We start from the raw sequence: 21,834 nt of genomic DNA, 5'->3' as shown, positions 1-21,834 counted from the left end.
AGCGTTGCTAGGAGACGTCTGTAAATAGTCACTGTCCAGGGTGCTGAAAGAGTTAAGCGATCGGCAGTAACTGTTTCTGCACCCTGGACAGTGACTACCGATCACAATATACAGCAACCTGTAAAAAAATATAAGTTCATACTTACCGAGAACTCCCTGCTTCTGTCTCCAGTCCGGCCTCCCAGGATGACGTTTCAGTCTAAGTGACGGCTGCAGCCAATCACAGGCCAAGCACAGGCTGCAGCGGTCACATGGACTGGCGCGTCATCCAGGGAGGTTGGGCTGGATGCCGAAAGAGGGACGCGTCACCAAGACAACGGCCGGTAAGTATGAATTTCGTTTACTTTCACTAGGGAAAGTGCTGTCCCTTCTCTCTATCCTGCACTGATAGGGAGAAGGGAAGCACTTTTCCCGCAGTCCGCAGCAGCTAGTCCACATCAATTTACTGCACATTTTGTGCAGATCCGCAGCAGAATCTGCAACGCAGATTCTGTGCGGCATTGATGCGGACAGTTGCGGAGGAAATCCGCCACGTGTGGTCATGCCCTAAGAGGTGCTCTGCAATTTTTAGGAAATAAGGTGAAAATTTGTACTTAGCTTAGTAGACTTTTGTACTATATTTCATTACTATTTGTTTTGTTTCATTATTAGAATTGGTCACACAATACACAGCTGTAACATACATTTGTAAATGCACTATATCGACTTTATATGACATTAAACTGAACATGAATAGTATTTCAACAGGGAGGCAGTGTGGCAGGCTGTGTGGCATCATATCCAGGTAGGTTGTGTGGCATCATATCCAGGGAGACTGTGTGGCATCAAATCCAGGGAGGCTGTGTGGCATCATATCCAGGGAGGCTGTGTGGCATCATATCCCACCATGTGCTTTACTGTTTGTATATCCCTATATCTAATCCCACCATGTGCGATACTGTCTGCTGAGCCCTGTATCTAATCCCACCATGTGCTATACTGTTTGTATAGCCCTGTATCTAATCCCACCATGTGCGATACTGGCTGCTGAGCCCTGTATCTAATCCCACCATGTGCCATACTGCTTGTATAGCCCTGTATCTAATCCCAACATGTGCCATACTGTTTGTATAGCCCTGTAACTAACCCCACCATGTGTGATACTGTGTGTATAGCCCTGTATCTAATCCCACCATGTGCAATACTGTCTGCTGAGCCCTGTATCTAATCCCCCCATGTGCTATACTGTTTGTATAGCCCTGTATCTAATCCCACCATGTGCAATACTGTTTGTATATCCCTATATTTAATCCCACCATCTGCAATACTGTCTGCTGAGCCCTGTATCTAATCCCACCATTTGCGATACTGTGTGTATAGCCCTGTATCTAATCCCACCATGTGCTATACTGTCTGCTGAGCCCTGTATCTAATCCCACCATGTGCTATACTATTTGTATAGGCCTGTATCTAATCCTACCATGTGCGATACTGGCTGCTGAGCCCTGTATCTAATCTACCATGTGCTATACTGTTTGGATATCCCTGTATCCAATCCCACCATATGCCATACTGTTTGTATAGCCCTGTAACTAATCCCACCATGTGTGATACTGTGTGTATAGCCCTGTATCTAATCCCACCATGTGCAATACTGTCTGCTGAGCCCTGTATCTAATCCCACCATGTGCTATACTGTTTGTATAGCCCTGTATCTAATCCCACCATGTGCAATACTGTTTGTATATCCCTATATTTAATCCCACCATCTGCAATACTGTCTGCTGAGCCCTGTATCTAATCCCACCATTTGCGATACTGTGTGTATAGCCCTGTATCTAATCCCACCATGTGCTATACTGTCTGCTGAGCCCTGTAACTAATCCCACCATGTGCAATACTGTTTGTATATCCCTATATCTAATCCCACCATGTGTGATACTGTCTGCTGAGCCCTGTATCTAATCCCACCATGTGCGATACTGTGTGTATAGCTCTCTATCTAAACCCACCATGTGCGATACTGTGTGTATAGCCCTATATCTAATCCCAAAACGTTCAATACTGCCTGCTGAGCCCTGTATCTAATCCTACCATGTGCCATACTGTTTGTATAGCCCTGTAACTAATCCCACCATGTGCGATACTGTGTGTATAGCCCTGTATCTAATCCCACCATGTGCGATACTGTCTGCTGAGCCCTGTATCTAATCCCACCATGTGCCATACTGTTTGTATAGCCCTGTAACTAATCCCACCATGTGCGATACTGTGTGTATAGCCCTGTATCTAATCCCACCATGTGCCATACTGTTTGTATAGCCCTGTAACTAATCCCTGTAGATAACGCCATACAGCCCCCTCTGTAGATAACGCCATACAGCCCCCTGTGTAGATAACGCCACACAGCCCCCCCTGTAGATAACGCCACACAGCCCCCCCCCCCCCTGTAGGGAACGCCACACAGTCCCCCTCTGTAGATAACGCCATATAGCCCCCTCTGTAGACAACGCCATACAAACACCCTGTAGATAACGCCACACAGCCCCCCTGTAGATAACGCCATACAGACCCCCCTATGTAGATAACGCCATACAGCCCCCTCTGTAGATAACGCCATACAAACACCCTGTAGATAACGCCACACAGCCCCCCCTGTAGATAACGCCACACAGCGCCCCCCTGTAGGGAACGCCATACAGTCCCCCTCTGTAGATAACGCCATACAGCCCCCCCCTGTAGATAACGCCATACAGCCCCCCCTGTAGATAACGCCATACAGTCTACAGGGGGCGCTGTATGGCGTTATCTACAGAGGGGGACTGTATGGCGTTATCTACAGGGGGGACTGTATGGCGTTATCTACAGGGGGGGCTGTAAAAAAGGCACTATCTACAAGGGGGGGGTTGTGTGACACCCAGGGGAGGGGGGGCCCAGTCAAAAGTTTGCTATGGGGCCCAGTCTTTCCTAGTTACGCCCCTGCCCTGCATCTAATCCTACCATGTGCTATACTGTTTGGATATCCCTGTATCCAATCCCACCATGTGCGATACTGTTTGTATAGCCCTGTATCTAATCCCACCATGTGCGATACTGGCTGCTGAGCCCTGTATCTAATCCCACCATGTGCCATACTGTTTGCATAGCCCTGTATCTAATCCCACCATGTGCCATACTGTTTGTATAGCCCTGTAAAAATCCCACCATGTGCGATACTATGTGCAGGGCCGCCATCAGGGGGGTATTAGGGGTACTACTGTAGGGGGCCCGGCCAAACTTAATTGAAAGGGGGGCCCGGCAACTGCCGCGACTTGCCTTTGGTAGAAAAAAACAGGCCCCTGCGATGGGGCCTGTTCTTTTCACCAAAACAATGTCGTGAGCTGCGGGCCCCCCTCTCGTCAAACACCGCCGCCTCACACAGCGGTTACCCGCCAATCTTACAGCGCCAGCCACGCAGGACCAGCATTGACTAAAGTGCCTGAGGAAGGTCAATGTTTTGACCGAAACGTCGCACGCATTGTCACTGGCTACAAATAAATAAATTAATTACTTGGATAAATAATTTCATATTAGTGTGCATAGTACTTTGTTTCTTTACTGGGTCGGGTTGGGCCCCTACTCATGCACCCACACCATTACCTAGTGCTATCCAAACCTTGTAACTAATCCCACCATGTGATATACTGGCTACTGAGCCCTGTATCTAATCCTACCATGTGCCATACTGTTTGTATAGCCCTTTATCTAATCCCAGCATGTGCCATGCTGTTTGTATATCCCTATATCTAATCCCACCATGTGCGATACTGTCTGCTGATCCCTGTATCTATTCCTACCCTGCGCTATACTGTTTATATAGCCCTGTAACTAATCCCACCATGTGCGATACTGTGTGTATAGCCCTGTATCTAATCCCACCATGTGCCATACTGTTTGTATAGCCCTGTAACTAATCCCACCATGTGCGCTACTGTGTGTATAGTCCTGTATCTAATCCCACCATGTGTGATACTGTCTGCTGAGCCCTGTATCTAATCCCACCATGTGCTTTACTGTTTGGATATCCCTGTATCCAATCCCACCATGTGCGATACTGTTTGTATAGCCCTGTAACTAATCCCACCATGTGCGATACTGTGTATATAGCCCTGTATCTAATCCCACCTTGTGCCATACTGTTTGTATAGCCCTGTAACTAATCCCACCATGTGCGATACTGTGTGTATAGCCCTGTATCTAATCCCACCATGTGGGATACTGTCTGCTGAATCCTGTATCTAATTCCACCATGTGCTATACTGTTTGTATAGCCCTGTATTTAACCCCACCATGTGCGATACTGGCTGCTGAGCCCTGTATCTAATCCTACCATGTGCCATACTGTTTGTATAGCCCTGTATCTAATCCCACCATGTGACATTCTGTTTGTATAGCCCTATAACTAATCCCCTCATGTGAGTTACTGTGTGTATAGCCCTGTATCTAATCCCACCATGTGCCATACTGTTTGTATAGCCCTGTATCTAATCCCACCATGTGCCATACTGTTTTTATAGCCCTGTAACTAATCCCACCATGTGTGATACTGTCTTTATAGCCCTCTGTATGAGGCTGAGTGTCATCATATACATTTGTATTGTTTTCTAGGAGGAGAAGGACCGCGCCAGTCAAAAGAGAAGACCTTGAGGAGTGCGTTAGAGGAGCGGAGATCCAGACGACAGCAGCGGCAGCAAGTGGACTCCCATAATTTTAATACTGTAAATATGGATGGACGCTCTAACAGGGGTTAGGGCAAAGTAGCATTGGGCTTTTTTGCGGTGGGAGGGGTGTTTATTAGAGGCTGCTGGTTATGTGTGTGAGAGATGCAAGATAACTGTCTGCATGTTTGTTGTGTGGGATTTAGAAAGTTGCAGCGGCATGTGTGGTGGAGGGTGTTGGGATTACCAGTGTTGTGTTTGGTGTGAGATAGCTGGCAGTGAAGGGGGGACTTTTTCGGTGTGTGGGTGGGTTTGGGATTAGCGTTGGCGTGTTTGTTGTGCGGTAGTTGGCTGAGAAACACCGGCGTCTTACAATTCTCCAAATGATTTTTAGCTAATTAGTTTATTTTTCTTTTTTTTGTGTTTTTTTCTTTTTTAGGAGGAGGAGAAGCACCGCGCCAGTCAAGAGTGAAGACCGTGAGGACAGCGACTGTGCACATCAGATCCAGACGACAGCGGCGGCAGCAGCAAGAACAGCGGCTTACCACGGCGGAGACGAACAGGCCATTTTGAGCAGCAGTAGCCAGGAATTTCAGAAAGTAAGTAAGACCGGCCCAAGGGAGTTCACTGAATTTTATAGAATACATCTATAGAAACATACATGAAACACACTTTGGTAACACATAATAAACAACAACTTCCTGCCACGCAAAAACTTTTCTACTTTTCAAGTTCACAAAGATGAGCCAAACTAAGCAGAGTGGCGAGACAGGGAAGGCATTCTTCACAAGCTACCATGTTGCGCATAGTTCACCGGTTGAAGGGGATAAAACTATTTCTAAATTTGTTATTTCATTATTCTCTAGGAAATATCACTTTGACCTGCCACATGATTGGCAGAAATGTTCTGAGATACAATATGAAGGTCCGGTCGGATGATGAGACAAAGCAAGGTGTTTTCACCTGCTGATAATTACATTGTGATTGCCGTTGACGTCTGCGTGTTTTCACCAGCAATCTTTTCTCTACGGACGATTTCAGTCAAGGACTACAGTACACATTTCCATGTTGTCTCCTAACCAATCTGAATGTCTTTTACGCTTTCTTCTTCCAATTTGTATTTTTATGTGTTTGTCCCTACCTGTCACTGTTGCCTTTTTTCTGTCCAATTTATTTGTGACTACAGAACAAAATATTTTTTTGTTCTGCATGTAATTCATATATTTGTGTTTGTGATGAAAGAGATTTTTTGTGTTACTTTGGAAGCCACTTAGGGTTTCATCAATAAAAAATAAATTGGTTTATAAATGTTCTTGTCTTTCATTCCCTATCTCTATTCCAGGAAAAAATACAAGTAATTTTGGGTAAATCACACAAATCTGCTCTCCAAAGACATGGAGATGGTGAAACTGTCTGGCACTGCGACCATTGACTGTTTTGCAGTGATTGTGTCACAGAAGACACTTTATTTTTCAGCCTTGGTGAACAGTCAATTCCCTGTGCCAAACAGTTACCTAGAAACGATTTTACATATTCAAAACATAATTATCCACATGACATATAGCTGCCACCCACCACAGTCAATATTTAGGGGTAACTTTTAGGGGGAGTTCACACAAAGTGACCAAAAAAGTCAGAAAAATAGGATGTGTTTTCACACGTTTTTAGCAGCGTAGTTTACTGCCGTTTTTGGAGCTTTTTTTCAATGCCGCCAATGAAAATTGCATATAAAAAGGTTTCAAAAAGTCTCCTGCACTTCTTTTGACGAGCTGTCTACTGCACTTCTTTTTGGAGCGAGAGAAAGTGCATTTCTAATCTTTATTTTGGTTTCTTGTTTTTTGGTTTGACGGCTTGGGAGTGATATGGGTCAATTATTACACGACTTTTCGTCTTGCGCATAGAAAACACAAACTCACAAAGCTAAATTTGAATTATAAATATCGTTGCACACACTACATACCTGATTGTGGGTATCACATATCTTTATTGCTGATAATCCCCCTTTATTACAGGAATTATGTTTTCTCATGCCATAATTTTGGAATTAATTTTTTGACAGAAATGCCATCTTGCATTGTGCCTGGTTGTGACAGCCGGTCTAATCGAGCAACTTACTCTAAGGGCTTATTCAGACAAACGGGATATACGTCCGTGCAACGCACGAACCTATATTAGTCTATGGGGCCGTGCAGACATGTGCGTGATTTTTACGCAGCGTTGGTCCGTTGCGAAAAAGTCTCGACATGTCCGTTCTTTCTGCGTATTTCACGCATCACGCACCCATTGAAGTCAATGGGTGCGTAAAAACCACGCATGCCACACGGAAGCATTTCCGTGGGACTAGCGTGATTTGCGCAAGAGCTGTGAAAAGGATGAATGAAAACAGAAAAGCACCACGTGCTTTTCTGTTTACAAACATCCAAATGGAGTGTCATAACGATGGCAGCTGCGCGAAAAGCACGCAGCCGTGCATCATACGGGGCTGTGACACGGAGCTGTCAGTGCCTTTTGCGCTTGCAAAACGCAGTGTTTTTTGCGCGTACAAAATGCACACGCTCGTGGGAATCCGGCCTAAAGGAGTGATACTGCATGTCTTTCCTGGCAACATTGAAAAGATAAAAGTTTGGCTCCAACAGGCCAGACAATCGTTGGACAATATTGATGCACTCTCACAAAGAATTTTGGAAGGCGAAAAAAAAAGATTTATTTAGACTATGTTCCAAACACTTTGAACAAGACTGTTATGTGCATAAGTCGGAAAAAAAGCTACGATGGCTGAAGGAAAATGCAATTCACACTATATTCTCTTATCAGGAAACAGAGTCTCCACCATGTAAACGGAAACGTATAGAACATGAATACAATTATTCTTTGGCAACCCAATGCATGGAATTATCTATGGCTTCTACATCCACCAACAGTATTACACACGTTTCTACCGGTACCTCAATGCAAAACGATGCACCAACGTCAATGTCCCAAGTGATGGAAGTGAAACATGTAAAAATTGGTGTGAACAGAAATTATTTTCAAAGGTATGCTACAACAAACACACAAATTAGGACATTGTCAACGAGAGCCACCAACACACCTTTGAAAATAAAAAGAGATGCAACCACTTAATCACACATCTTGACAGTGGATAGAGGATGTCAGTTTCCAGAGGAAGAACTTGTTTTTGAAAACCAATCGACAATGAAGTTGGATCATTTCTACCCATTTAAGTTTTCTACCCCCCCCCCCGCAGAAAAAGACAAACATCATGCCACGGTATATTGGAGGATCCAGAGGAAAGTTTGTCTCTTCCACTGGCATAAATGATGCAAACGATTCGGACTACGAACCCCAAGATGGAAGTCTGTCATTTGAGAACTTGACAAACAACTTGTTTGCTGATCCACCGGATGAAGACCTAGTAAAAGAGCGGAAATTTTTGGTATTTGACTCTGCTTTGGATGTACTTTTTAGTCAGTGCGCCTGTTTCTGTGGTAAAAAAAATTGAAAACCCAGTCAAAATACAGAAAGGTACCTATCTTTCTGTACATGGGAAATGTTACAATGGACATGATTTTTTGTGGGAAAGTCAGCCCATGTTTATTCGTATACCGGTTGGAAATGTTCTCGTTGCAGCTTCCATTTTATTTAATGGTGCCAACTATGCCAAGATGTCACACATTTGTTCATCTATTGGTATTCAATTTATTTCACATTCAACTTACTTTCGGCACCAAAGCAAATTTTTATTTCCTGTGGTTGACATTCACTGGAAACATGAAAAAAAGGAAGTTCATAAAGAAATGAAACAAAAAGCGTTGTGTCTCCTTGGTGACGGACAATGTGATAGCCCTGGTCATAATGCTAAATATTGTGTGTACACATTGATGGATTCTAAGAGCGACAAGATTGTTGACTTTGAAATCGTTCAGGTTGCACAAACCCCATCTTCTGTGGCTATGGAAAAATTGGCCTTTCAAACCTGTTTTGACCGTGTTCTTCTTGATGGCCTAAATGTGCACGTTCTTGCAACAGACCGTCATGTCGGCATACGGAAAAAAATGCGTGAAGACTACCCTGAGATTGAACATCAATTTGATATATGGCATTATTCAAAGTCCATTCGTAAAAAACTGAAGGCTGCGAGTAAAAAAAGAAGCTGTTCCGAAATTGGTGATTGGATCACGCCAATAACAAATCATTTTTGGTACTGATGTTGTACTGCTTCCGGTAATGTGGATGTGCTGCGTGGAAAATGGCTCTCTGTACTTCACCATATTCAGAATGTCCATGAATTCAATGGTGACAGTGTCACAAAATGTGGTCACAGATCTTTAGACATTGATGACGAACGAAAACACAATTGGATGTCAAAAACATCTGCAGCCTAAGAGCAGGTGCTAAAGATCGTAAGTGATAAACAGCTATTGAAAGACTTGCCCCACTTGTCACATTACTGTCATACTGGAAAAATAGAGGTCTTCCACAGCTTTCTTCTGAAATACCGAACAAAAAGAATACATTTTTCTTTTGACGGAATGGAAGCACAGACAAAACTTGCCATTTTGGCACATAATTAGGGTATGTTCACATGCTTAACAAAAAAGTCTGAAAATACGGAGCTGTTTTCAACTGAAAACAGCCCCTGATTTTCAGACGTTTTTTGAGCAACTCGCGTTTTTCGCAGCATTTTCGCAGCGTTTTTTACAGCCGTTTTTGGAGCTGTTTTCATTGGAGTCTATGGGAAAACGGCTCCAAAAACGTCCCAAGAAGTGTCCTGCACTTCTTTTGACGAGGCTGTAATTTTACGAGCCATTTTTTGACAGCGACGCGTAAAATAACAGGTCGTCGGCACAGTACATCGTAAGACCCATTGAAAGCAATGGGCAGATGTTTGCCGACGTATTGGAGGCGTTTTTTTTCAGACGTAATTCGAGGCGTAAAACGCCTCCATTACGTCTGAAAATAGGTCGTGTGAACCCAGCCTTATAATACTAAACGGGAACAAGCAAGAGTCCACCGAGAGAACACAAAGTCTGATCAGCTTGATTGCTGTAGGTATAATTTAATTTTCAAAAAACTAAGCAAAAAATTGACTGTAAAGAAAGTCTACATACCAATGTCTTTCTCACATCTCTTTCCTATGTTTGTCAATGTCATCAAATTGGCAAAACAGGAAATTGAACATAGTTGGCAAACACGGACGTTGACCCTACCACCAAACATAGCCACAGAACCATGTCCTGATAAAGCAGCTGCTGTTATTGCTCACAAATCTCGTTTTTAATGTAAACTATGCTGTTTTTGCAGTTCTCAAAAAATGCCTTGCAGAAAAAGCCTTATGTTTTGTAATTTTAACTGTCTTATGATATTATGTCTCCGGTTAAATATAATTATTTACAAACTAGTCGCTCTTCACGAGCACCCATAGTATGAAGTAAACACACAGCCCTGTAGGGAACTTCATTATGTTATTCTCATCAAATGTGTTATTGTTGAGAAATTGACAAATGTACCAACGATATGAAAATACATAAGTTGTAATTTCTCATCAATGGAGCAGCGAAGCACATAAGCAAAGTCTCCATTTCAATGAGTGGGCAGTATGTTTCATTTACTATCGATCATCCTACTGACAATATAATATGTGATTAATCTAAAATATTTTATAATATTTTTTTGGAATATAAGCATACTAGCTTAGAACTATTTCACACTATTAATATAGTCTGTCACTGGAAGAATTTGTAAGCAAACTATGTGTGTGTAGATTGGATGTTGATTTTGGGATTTATTCTGATTGCCATGTTTGGAGTCAGGAAGGAATTTCCCACCCCCCCAAATAAAGAACAAAAATAAAAAAACGGGGCTATTGGCCTCTGCCAACCTGGGGGGTTTTGCCTTCCTCAGAATCAACATTAGCACTTTATAGGCAGTATATTATTTTCTATTATGTACAATAATGTGTTACTATGTTCTAAAAAATAAACAATAATTTTCAACATCTTCTCAATCAGTACCAGTGTTTGAACAAAAATGTTTTATTTTAAAATATAAACATAGGAAACGAAATAACCAACAAATTTAAAAAATCAGCCATTTCAGAAGCATTATAGACAGTGGCTTGTGTAAAACCAACGTATCTGTGGTTTTCTTCTGGAAACATTTCTCTGACTTTACGGATAGCACATGCTGGTATCGTCCGCCGGTTTTTTGGTCCTAGGTAACCGTGAACCCACGTCGTGAACATTCTGTAAGCTACCTTCCGTAACGACCTGTACAGGATTAAAAACTTTCTTGATTAAAAGTGATTCAATTTTTAGTCATTCACATTTGCACACTATACAGAGGGCAATCTTACACCCCTAACATGGTCATATTATTGACATTAGAATCTGCAAACATAAGAGCTCACAAAGGCTGTGGCGACACACATCGATTGTTTGAAACATGTAACACGATCCAAATTTACTGCTAGTCTTACACTACCCACATAAGAATTTGGGCTGACACATATATTAGCCAAATGCATGCAGCTCAAAATACAAATAAACAAAAATATATATATTACAGGCATAAGGCTATGTTCACAATTGCATCATGCAAAAATGACAAGACCATAGTTAGCAAGTAATGTCACAAAATAATGTCCTTACCTGTTATTCATTGGTGCTGGACGTGTTGGACCAAAACATCGATACATTTCACAGAGTGTTAGTTTGTCCTTGTCGAGACATCTGTCAATAAAAGTAGGATGCTCTGTAATGCATGGCATAGGCCCATCTTCTTCTTCCATTTTGTTGAGCACATTGCGTATATCTTGACAACAGACGCATTCCTCTTCAGTAGGCAAATTCATACATTTACCACACTGACACCACGATTCTAGAGTTCTTACTGAAGGCGATGGACTTTGTCCCTGACTTTGTTCTTCTCCTGTTCTCATCGGCTGTAGTGACAGAATTTGATCCGGATCTTGAGATTTTTGCCACCTTTCTCTAAGTTCCTGATCTAATATTGCTCTCTAAAAAATGAAACAATGGTTTCACTATAAAATGTACTGTAAGTCTACATTCAGAGGAGTGTGAAAGATTTTATGACATAAGAAATGTACGGAAATCACCACCTGTGCATTGCGTTATTTCATCACTGATTTTGGAGTGGGCATGTAATTTTCACACAGTCAACAAGGAATTCGTTTTTTCATAAAATAATTGATGCACACATCATTGGTATGTTCAACAGTGTGTGCTCCATTTACGTCAATGGCCAAGGTGAGTGAAAAGGCACATAAAATATAGGACATAACATAATGAATGGAATGGCAGACCAAAACAGTTACTGAAAAAACTCCGGAATAGTACCGGTTTGGTTTTTGGTAAAACCACTAGATGGAAGTGTGCGTGGACCCCTAGAAATTAAAGAGTCAGCGTGCTATCCGATAGCTAAGTGTAGCATTTCACAGACATCAACTGCACAAAGTCTTACTTCCTGGACTCTTTTTTCTTTCTCCTCTGGGGTAAAAGTTGGTGGTATTCGTTTACGTCTCATTTGGTTTTCATCACTGGATTTCCGATTTCTCTTTGGAGCCATAACTTAAAAATACACACAACAGTTGATACATATCACTCCCAAGACGTCAAATCAAAAACGTGGATAACCATGTCTGGTTCAGTCAGTGTATTCCTATTTCTAATCAAAAACGTGGATAACCATGTCTGGTTCAGTCAGTGTATTTCTATTTCTATGCCAAAATGTAATGTCTGGGATTACATACAGGGCTATACAAACAGTATCGCACATGGTGGGATTAGATACAGGGCTCAGCAGACAGTATGGCACATGGTGGGATTAGATACAGGGCTATACAAACAGTATCGCACATGGTGTGTTTAGATACAGGACTATATAAACAGTATCGCACATGGTGGGATTAGATACAGCCGCCCTGGATATGATGCCACACACCTCCCTGGACATGATGCCACACAGCCTCCCTGGACTTGATATCACACAACCTTCCTGGACATGATGCCACACAGCCTCCCTGGATATGATGCCACATAGCCTCCCTGGATATGATGCCACACAGCCTCCCATGATATGATGCCACACAGCCTGCCACACAGCCTCCCTGGATATGATGCCACACAGCCTCCCTGGACATGATGCCACACAGCCTGCCACACAGCCTCCCTGGACATGATGCCACACAGCCTCCCTGGACATGATGCCACACAACCTCCCTGGACATGATGCCACACAGCCTCCCTGGACATGATGCCACACACCTCCCTGGACATGATGCCACACAGCCTGCCACACAGCCTCCCTGGATATGATGCCACAGAGCCTCCCTGTAGACAGGATGCCACACAGCCTCCCTGTAGACAGGATGCCACACAGCCTCCCTGTATAGGATGGTATACAGGGCTATACAGACAGTATCGCCCATGATGGGATTACATACAGGGCTCAGCAGACATGAACGCACATGACCATAACTTACCTGCTCCTGACGCCACCTCCGCTGGTCTACCAAAGTTCTTACTGTCTGTTCTTCTTGCGCCTTTGCCTCGCTACACTGAACATATGACCGGAAGCCATGGCCGGAAGTCGTCATCTTACAGACCGGCCGCGGCTTCCGGTCCGCATGAAAATGGCGCCGGATTTCGCTCTAGCGAAGACCTTCCTTTTGGTCTGTGTGGGAGCGGCGCATGCGCCGTTCCCACTCAGATGGCGTATGCTATAGTGAATGGAACGGCTCCCGTTCGCATTCTCTATGGGGATGTGTGTGCCGTATTCCATCTCTGTATGTGTCGTTAATCAACACATACAGAGATGAAAAAAAAATGGCAGCCCCCATAGAGAAGTAAAAGAAAGAATAACGTAAAAAGTACAACACAAAAACACAAAGAAATAAAATTTATTTTAATATCAAACTAAAAGCAATATTATAGAAAAAAAATAAATTTGTGACACCTTGCCTTTAAGGGGTGTAGTTTTGAAAATGGGGTCACTTCTTGAGGGTTTCAACTGTATAGGTACCTCAGGGGCTTCTGCATACAAGACTTAGCACCAGAAAATCTCACTCAGGACAAATTGGGCAACAAAATAGGGTATTTTATTCCTTGTGAAAATAAGACATTTTGAGCCAAAACGACATCATATTGGAAAAAAGTAAATTTTTTTTAATTCACTGCCCAATTCAAACAAATTCTGTGAAAAACTGTGGGATCTAAATGGTCACAACACCTATAATTTAATTCCTTCAGGGGTGTAGTTTCCAAAATGGGGTCACTCCTGGCGGGTTTCCATTGTTTTGATACCTCTGGGGCTCTGCAAATGTGACATGGCACCCAAGAACCAATCCAGCAAAATATGGACTCCAAAGAACACATAGCGCTCCTTTCCTTATGAGCCTTCCCATGGGCCCAAACAGCAGTTTATCACCACAAATAGGGTATTGCCGCACTCAGGACAAATTGGGCAAGAAAGTGGGGTATTTTATTCCTTGTGAAAATAAGACATTTTGAGCCAAAACTACATCTTATTGGAAAAAAGTTATTTTTTTTTAATTCACTGCCCAATTCAAACAAATTCTGTGAAAAACTGTGGGATCTAAATGGTCACAACACCTATAAATTAATTCCTTGAGGGGTGTAGTTTCCAAAATGGGGTCACTCCTGGTGGGTTTCCATTGTTTTGATACCTCTGGGGCTCTGCAAATGCGACATGGCACCCAAAAAACAATCCAGCAAAATCTGGACTCCAAAGAACACATAGCGCTACTTTCCTTATGAGCCCTCCCATGGGCCCAAACGGCAGTTTATCACCACAAATAGAGTATTGCCGCACTCAGGAAAAATTGGGCAACAAAATGGGGTATTTTGTCCCCTGTGAAAAAAAGAAATTTTGATAAAAAATGACATATTTTTGGAAAAAATGTCAGTTTTTTTAATTTCACAGCCCAATTCAAATACGTGCTGTGAAAAAACTGTGGGGTCAAAATGGTGACAACAACCATAAATGAATTCCTTGAGGGGTGTCGTTTCCAAAATGTCACATTTGGGGGATTCCTACTGTTTTGGCACTTCAACATCTCTTCAAACCTGGCATGCTGCCTCAAATGTAATGTGTTTTAGTCCACAAGCACACTAGAGTCACATGTGGGGCATTTCTAAAAACTGAAGAATTTGGACAATACATATTTAGTAGTGTTTCTCTGGTAAAACCTTCTGTGTTACAGAAAAAAAATGGAATGAATTTGAAATTCAGTCAGAAAAATGAAATTTTCAAATTTCACCTCCCCTTTGCTTTAATTCCTGTGAAATGCCTTAAGGTTTAAAAAAAACTTTCTAAATGCTGTTTTGAATACTTTGAGGGGTCTAGGTTTTAAAATGTGGTGTTTTATGGGGGTTTCTAATACATAGGACCCTCGAAGGCACTTCAGAACTGAACAGATACCTTAAAAAAAAAAGGTTTTTGATATTTTATTAAAAATATGAGAAATTGCTTTTTATGTTCTAAGCCTTGTAACGTCCAAGAAAAATAAAAGAATGTTCAAAAACTGATGGAAATCTAAAGTAGACATATGGGAAATGTGAACTAGTAACTATTTTTGGTGGTATAACCATCTGCCTTACAAGCAGATGCATTTAAATTCAGAAAAAAATCTATTTTTTCTAAATTTTCTCTAAATTTTGCACTTTTTAAGAAATAAACACTGAATATATTGACCAAATTTCACCACTAACATATAGCCCAATGTTTCACGAGAAAAAATTCTCAGAATCGCTTGGATAGGTTTAAGTATTCCAAAGTTATTACCACATAAAGTGAAATATGTCAGATTTCAAAACTGGGCTATGAGCCTTAAGGCCAAAACAAGGCTGCGTCCTTAAGGGGTTAAACATCATCATTTACTCTCATAATTTACAATTATTAATTAGTAAATGTCACAACTTGTATTTCATTAGAAAATGATGAAGCTGCAATGTCCATATTCAAATAGTAAAATCTGAACTGCATTGAACAATCTATGTATTGAGAGATATAGTATATAATATATTGATCATCATTTATAAAAATATCATCTATATTGAAAAGTACAAGATAATATAATAGAAGAAAATGTTGTGCTTGGACTGTGCATTTGTTCTTATATTTATAGATGAATTTGAAAGAATAAATTAGAATAAATCCTTATGAGGCAAACATTTAGCATCTGCACATGTCATAGTTGTTCATGAACCTTTCCTCTATTTGCTTTTCTGAAATATCCATTTTCCAATTAAAAATATTTTGTTAAAGTTAACCATAAATGTTTTATTAAGGATTACATTTCAGATCATCTTCTACGAGGACAATAACTTCCAGGGCTGCTCCTATGAGGGCAGATCTGACTCTACTGACCTGTCCTCATATTTTAGTCGTTGTAACTCCATCCGAGTAGAGAGAGGAAAGTGGATCCTCTACAAGCAACCCAACTACAAGGGATATCAATATTTCAGTAGAGGAGAATATTCTTATTTCCAGCAATGGTTAGGCTTCTGTGACAATGTTAGATCCTGTCATCTAACTACTCCGGTATGCAAGTTTATTAGGGCATTTTTTTTCTCATATGCACACACTCATAAATTTCTAATAGACTCAATAAATATTGTTGGATTTTACTAATCTGTAGAATGTTAAATAGTTTTGGTTATTCAATGTGGATGAGAGGGAAATAAAGCACTGTTGTTTTTTTTAATTATTGTTTGTGTGTCAATGGAGAAAACCAGTTCAGTCAGTTTAATTTTTCAATTATCCTCATGTTCAAGCTAACTTGTTATTTCAATATTTATTGCAGTTAATAAATAAAATAATACATTATTTGATACAGTTTAGGTTCAAGTTACTGGTACAAGCTGATACAAAATTGGTTTAGATAACTTACTTGTAATGTTCGTGGCTTGCTGCTGTCTGAGCTGCCAAAGGTTTCTATAGAACTATAGACTCTCACCTGCTCCCTGTTGGCCAGCTGCCTTACCGCCAAGGTGGTATGGTCCAGTGGATCCACAGACCCTTTGTGACACTTGTGTTCTCTTATAGCACCATAGTCTTTCCATGATTAAGGTTTATGAAAAAGAAGATTTAAGTGGTCAAATAACAGGGTTCACTGAAGACTGTCAGAGTGTCAATGAGAAGTTGCCTTACCAGGATATCCACTCCTACAATGTCCTTGAGGGCGACTGGATGTTCTATGAGGAGCCCAATTACAGGGGACGTCAGTATTACCTGAGACAGCGGGAGCTCATGGAGTTAAATGCATGGCTTAAGTCTTGGTGTAGAGGAGAAGGCTTTGGGTCCCTAGAGCACTGGGCAGACTTTTCATTGGGGTACAAACTGTATTCTGCAGATGATTTGCACCTAAATGGAAGGGGGTCTGCTGTGCTGGGGGAGAGAATTCTAGCTGGGGTAGCGGAGTGTTTAAACTAGGGCTGAGGATGGACGCCAATGTAGAAAATAAAGGGGTAGTTAGGTTAGAGAGTGGTCAGACTATATTGGTGGGGGGAGAAACAGACGGTGGGGAGAGGACTAGACAACAGGATAAGGAGATCCTTTTGTTACAAAACAGCAGTGAAAATAAAAAAGCCCAAATGTCAAATAATCACATTTCTGATACTGAAAGTGAAACATTTATAGGCAAGTTAAAGTGTATGTTCACAAATGCCAGAAGTCTAGCAAGCAAAATGGGGGAGCTGGAGGCCTTGATACTGGAAGAAAATATAGATATAGTTGGTGTTGCTGAAACATGGCTGGACTCTTCACATGATTGGGCTGTGTAATCTACAGGGTTTTAAACTGTTTCGGAAAGACAGGGTGAATAGGAAAGGTGGTGGTGTATGTCTGTATGTGAGAAGCGATATGAAGGTGAGTGTGAATGAGACATTAGAGAGTGAAGATTGTGAGGAGGTTGAAACCTTGTGGGTGGAATTACAAAGGGAGGTACACACTGAAAAAATTACTTTTGGTGTAATCTATAGACCCCCCAATATAACTGAAGAGATAGAAGGTCAAATATATAAACAGATGGAGCGGGCTGCACAGGCGGGTACTGTTGTGATAATGGGAGGTTTTAATTACCGGGATTGGTGTCATGGATCGGCTTCAACTGCAAAGGGGAGACATTTCCTCAACCTGTTGCAGGAAAATTTTATGGGCCAGTTTGTGGAAGACCCAACTAGAGGTGAAGCTCTGTTGGATCTGGTCATTTCTAATAATGCAGAGCTTGTTGGGAATGTCAATGTTTGTGAAAACCTTGCTAAGGGTATGTGCACACACACTAATTACGTCCGTAATTGACGGACGTATTTCGGCCGCAAGTACCGGACCGAACACAGTGCAGGGAGCCGGGCTCCTAGAATCATACTTATGTACGTTGCTAGGAGTCCCTGCCTCTCCGTGGAACTACTGTCCCGTACTGAAAACATGATTACAGTACGGGACAGTTGTCCTGCAGAGAGGCAGGGACTCCTAGCATCGTATATAACTATGATGCTAGGAGCCCGGCTCCCTGCACTGTGTTCGATCCGGGACTTCCGGCCGAAATACGTCCGTCCATTACGGACGTAATTAGTGTGTGTGCACATACCCTTACAGTGATCATAATATAATTATATTTTACCTATACTGTAAAAAAACAAACAAAGGCTGGAGGGCAAAAACACTTAATTATAAGAAGGTCAATTTCCCCAGGATGAGGGCTGCAATTCAGGATATAGACTGGGAAGAACTAATGTTAAATAATGGGACAAATGATAAATGGGAGATTTTCAAATCTACTTTGGGTAATTATAGTGCAAAATTTTGTTCCTACAGGTAACAAGTATAAGCGACTAAAATTAAACCCCACATGGCTTACACCTTCTGTAAAAAGGGCAATACGTGACAAAAAAAGGGCATTTAAAAAATACAAATCTGAGGATACAGCTGTAGCCTTTGTAAAATATAAATAGCTTAATAAAATCTGTAAAAAGATAATAAAATCAGCAAAAATACAAAATGAAAGGCAGGTGGCCAAGGATAGAAAAACAAATCCTAAAAAATTCTTCAAGCATATAAATGCAAAAAAGCCAGGGTCTGAACATGTAGGACCCTTAGATAGTGGTAATGGGGAGTTGGTCACAGGGGATCAAGAGAAGGCAGAGTAACTAAATGGGTTCTTCCGCTCTGTATATACAACAGAAGAAAGAGCAGCTGATGTAGCCGCTGCCAGTGCTGTTAATATATCAGTTGATATACTGAATTGGATGAATGTAGATATGGTGCAAGCCAAATTAAATAAAATAAACGTACACAAGGCCCCGGGACCAGATGGGCTACACCCTAGAGTTCTTAAGGAGCTTAGTTCAGTTATTTCTGTCCCCCTCTTCATAATATTTAGAGAGTCTCTCATGACTGGTATAGTGCAAAGGGACTGGCGCCGGGCAAATGTGGTGCCTATTTTCAAAAAGGGCTCTAGGTCTTCGCCGGGTAATTGTAGACCAGTAAGCTTAACATCAATTGTGGGGAAAATGTTTGAGGGGCTATTGAGGTACTATATACAGAATTATGTGACAATAAATAGTATTATAAGTGACAGCCAGCACAGTGGAATTAATAGCACTATTTCTATTTTTGCAGATGACACCAAGCTATGCAATATAGTTCAGACTATGGAAGATGTTTGTGAATTGCAGGCAGATTTAAACAAACTAAGTGTTTGGGCGTCCACTTGGAAAATTAAGTTTAATGTAGATAAATGTAAAGTTATGCACCTGGGTACGAACAACCTGCATGCATCATATGTCCTAGGGGGAGCTACACTGGGGGAGTCACTTGTTGAAAAGGATCTGGGTGTACTTGTAAATCATAAACTAAATAACAGCATGCAGTGTCAATCAGCTGCTTCAAAGGCCAGCAAAATATTGTTGTGTATCAAAAGAGGCATGGACTCGCGGGACAGGGATGTAATATTACCACTTTACAAAGCATTAGTGAGGCCTCATCTAGAATATGCAGTCCAGTTCTGGGTTCCAGTTCATAGAAAGGATGCCCTGGAGTTGGAAAAAATACAAAGAAGAGCAACGAAGCTAATAAGGGGCATGGAGAATCTAAGTTATGAGGAAAGATTAAAAGAACTAAACCTATTTAGCCTTGAGAAAAGACGACTAAGGGGGGACATGATTAACTTATATAAATATATGAATGGCACATACAAAAAATATAGTGAAATCCTGTTCCATGTAAAATCCCCTCAAAAAACAAGGGGGCACTCCCTCCGTCTGGAAAAAGAAAGGTTCAACCTGCAGAGGCGACAAGCCTTCTTTACTGTGAGAACGGTGAATTTATAGCAGGAGCTGGTCACAGCAGGGACAGTAGATGGCTTCAAAAAAGGCTTAGATAATTTCCTAGAACAAAGAAATATTAGCTCCTATTTGTTGACATTTTTTACTTCCCCTTTCCCATCCCTTGGTTGAACTTGATGGACGTGTGTCTTTTTTCAACCATACAAACTATGTAACTATGTATGTAATATGTAACTATGTAACCTGGAGAGTACAGGAGACACAGTGACTGGAAACCTAACAGCTCCAGAGTAGGATCATTCAGACGTATCTAGCATCTGTAATGATTGATAGAAATGCTTTTTGCACAAATTTCTCATTAAATAATGCTCTTTAAAAAATATGTGGTTCATGTTTTGAATCCTAATATATTATATGAGCTGTCAAGTTGTTTTTTTAATTCAGTCCTCTGACATCCCAGAGATACACTATACACTGAGCAAAGGTATTGAGACACACCTATTAATCCTTCATTCAGTCCCATTGCCACAGGTGTATAAAAATCCAGCACCTACCCATGTAGTCTGCTTTTACAAACACTTCTGAAAGTGTGGGTCGTTCCAAAGAGCTCACTGAATTCCAGCGTGGTACTGTAATAGGATGCCACCGTTGTAACAAGTCAGTTCGCGAAATTTTTCCTTCTAGATATTCCACGATCAACTGTGAGGGCTACTATTGTAAAGTTGAAGTGTTTACCAATGCTCTGCTGACTTAAAAAAACTGGCATTCCAAACCTCTTCTGGCATTATCATTCGCACAAAAACTGTGCTCTGGGAGCTTTATGGCATGGGTTTCTAAGGCCGAGTAGCTGCATGCAAGCCTTACATCACCAAGCACAGTGCCAAGCGTCAGATGGAGTGGTGTAAAGCACGTTGCCATGACTAAGGACGCAGCAGGCGTCTGAAACGCGTAGGCTACAGCCTATCATCTAAACCATCCTCTGTACTTTGGACTATACCAGCTTTTCATTATTTTTTGCACTGCTTTTAAATTTATGAAAATAAAACTTGGAAGAAGCTTCCTATTTTTATCAGATGCACTGATCCTCAGCGCTGGATTCAATCCCCTTTTTTTCTTTGTCTATGCAAGTACGTGTGCCGACACGTGGATCCGTGCGCTAACCACTATACCTGTGATAAGGTGAGCTGGAGGAATCCTCCCTTTTTTCTGTTCCACGTTGCCACTGGACTATGGAGCAGTGGAAACGTGTTCTGTGGAGTGATGAATCACGCCCCTCTATCTGGCAAACTGATGGACGAGTATGGGTTGTGCGAATGGCAGGAGAATGTTTCCTGCCTGACTGCATTGTGCCAACTGTAAAGTTTGGCGTAGGAGGAATAAAGCTCTAGGGTTGTTTTTCAGGGGTCAGTCTAGGCCCCTTAGTTCCATTGAAGGAAAATCTTAATGCTTCAGCATACCAAGACATTTTGGACAATTGTATGCTTACAACTTTGTGGGAACAGTTTGGGGAAGGCCCTTTCCTGTTCCAGCATGACTGTGCCCCAGTGCACAAAGTAAGGTCCATAAAGGCATGGTTTGGTGAGTTTGGTGCGGAAGAACTTGACTTGCCCACACAGAGCCCGGACCTTAACTTCATCAAACACCTTTGGCATGAACTAGAATGGAAATTGCAAGCCCAGCCCTCTCGTTCAACATCAGTGTCTGACCTCACAAATGCTCTTCTGGATGAATGGACAAAAATTCCCACAGACACACTCCAAAATCTTCTAGTACGCCTTCCAGATGAGTGGAAGCTTTTTTAGCTGCAAAGGGGGGACCAACTCCTTATTATT

The 21,834-nt window shown here is 41.7% G+C and overlaps 1 protein-coding gene across 1 annotated transcript; it reads left to right on the top strand.

Annotated features, from left to right (window-relative positions):
- Window positions 1-12,332: 12,332 nt before the first annotated feature.
- On the top strand, window positions 12,333-20,316 carry LOC142656594 (gamma-crystallin-3-like). Its single transcript, XM_075831526.1, has 4 exons — window positions 12,333-12,344; window positions 16,020-16,259; window positions 16,764-16,954; window positions 20,244-20,316. The coding sequence occupies exons 1-4, from the start codon at window positions 12,333-12,335 to the stop codon at window positions 20,314-20,316; spliced, it is 516 nt and encodes a 171-aa protein (XP_075687641.1).
- The last annotated feature ends 1,518 nt before the right edge of the window (window positions 20,317-21,834 follow it).

This window comes from Rhinoderma darwinii, chromosome 6, assembly GCF_050947455.1.
Source record: "Rhinoderma darwinii isolate aRhiDar2 chromosome 6, aRhiDar2.hap1, whole genome shotgun sequence".
Classification (NCBI taxonomy): domain Eukaryota; kingdom Metazoa; phylum Chordata; class Amphibia; order Anura; family Rhinodermatidae; genus Rhinoderma; species Rhinoderma darwinii.
The sequence above is the reverse complement of the archived record's forward strand: the minus strand, read 5'-3'. Positions and strand labels throughout refer to the sequence as shown.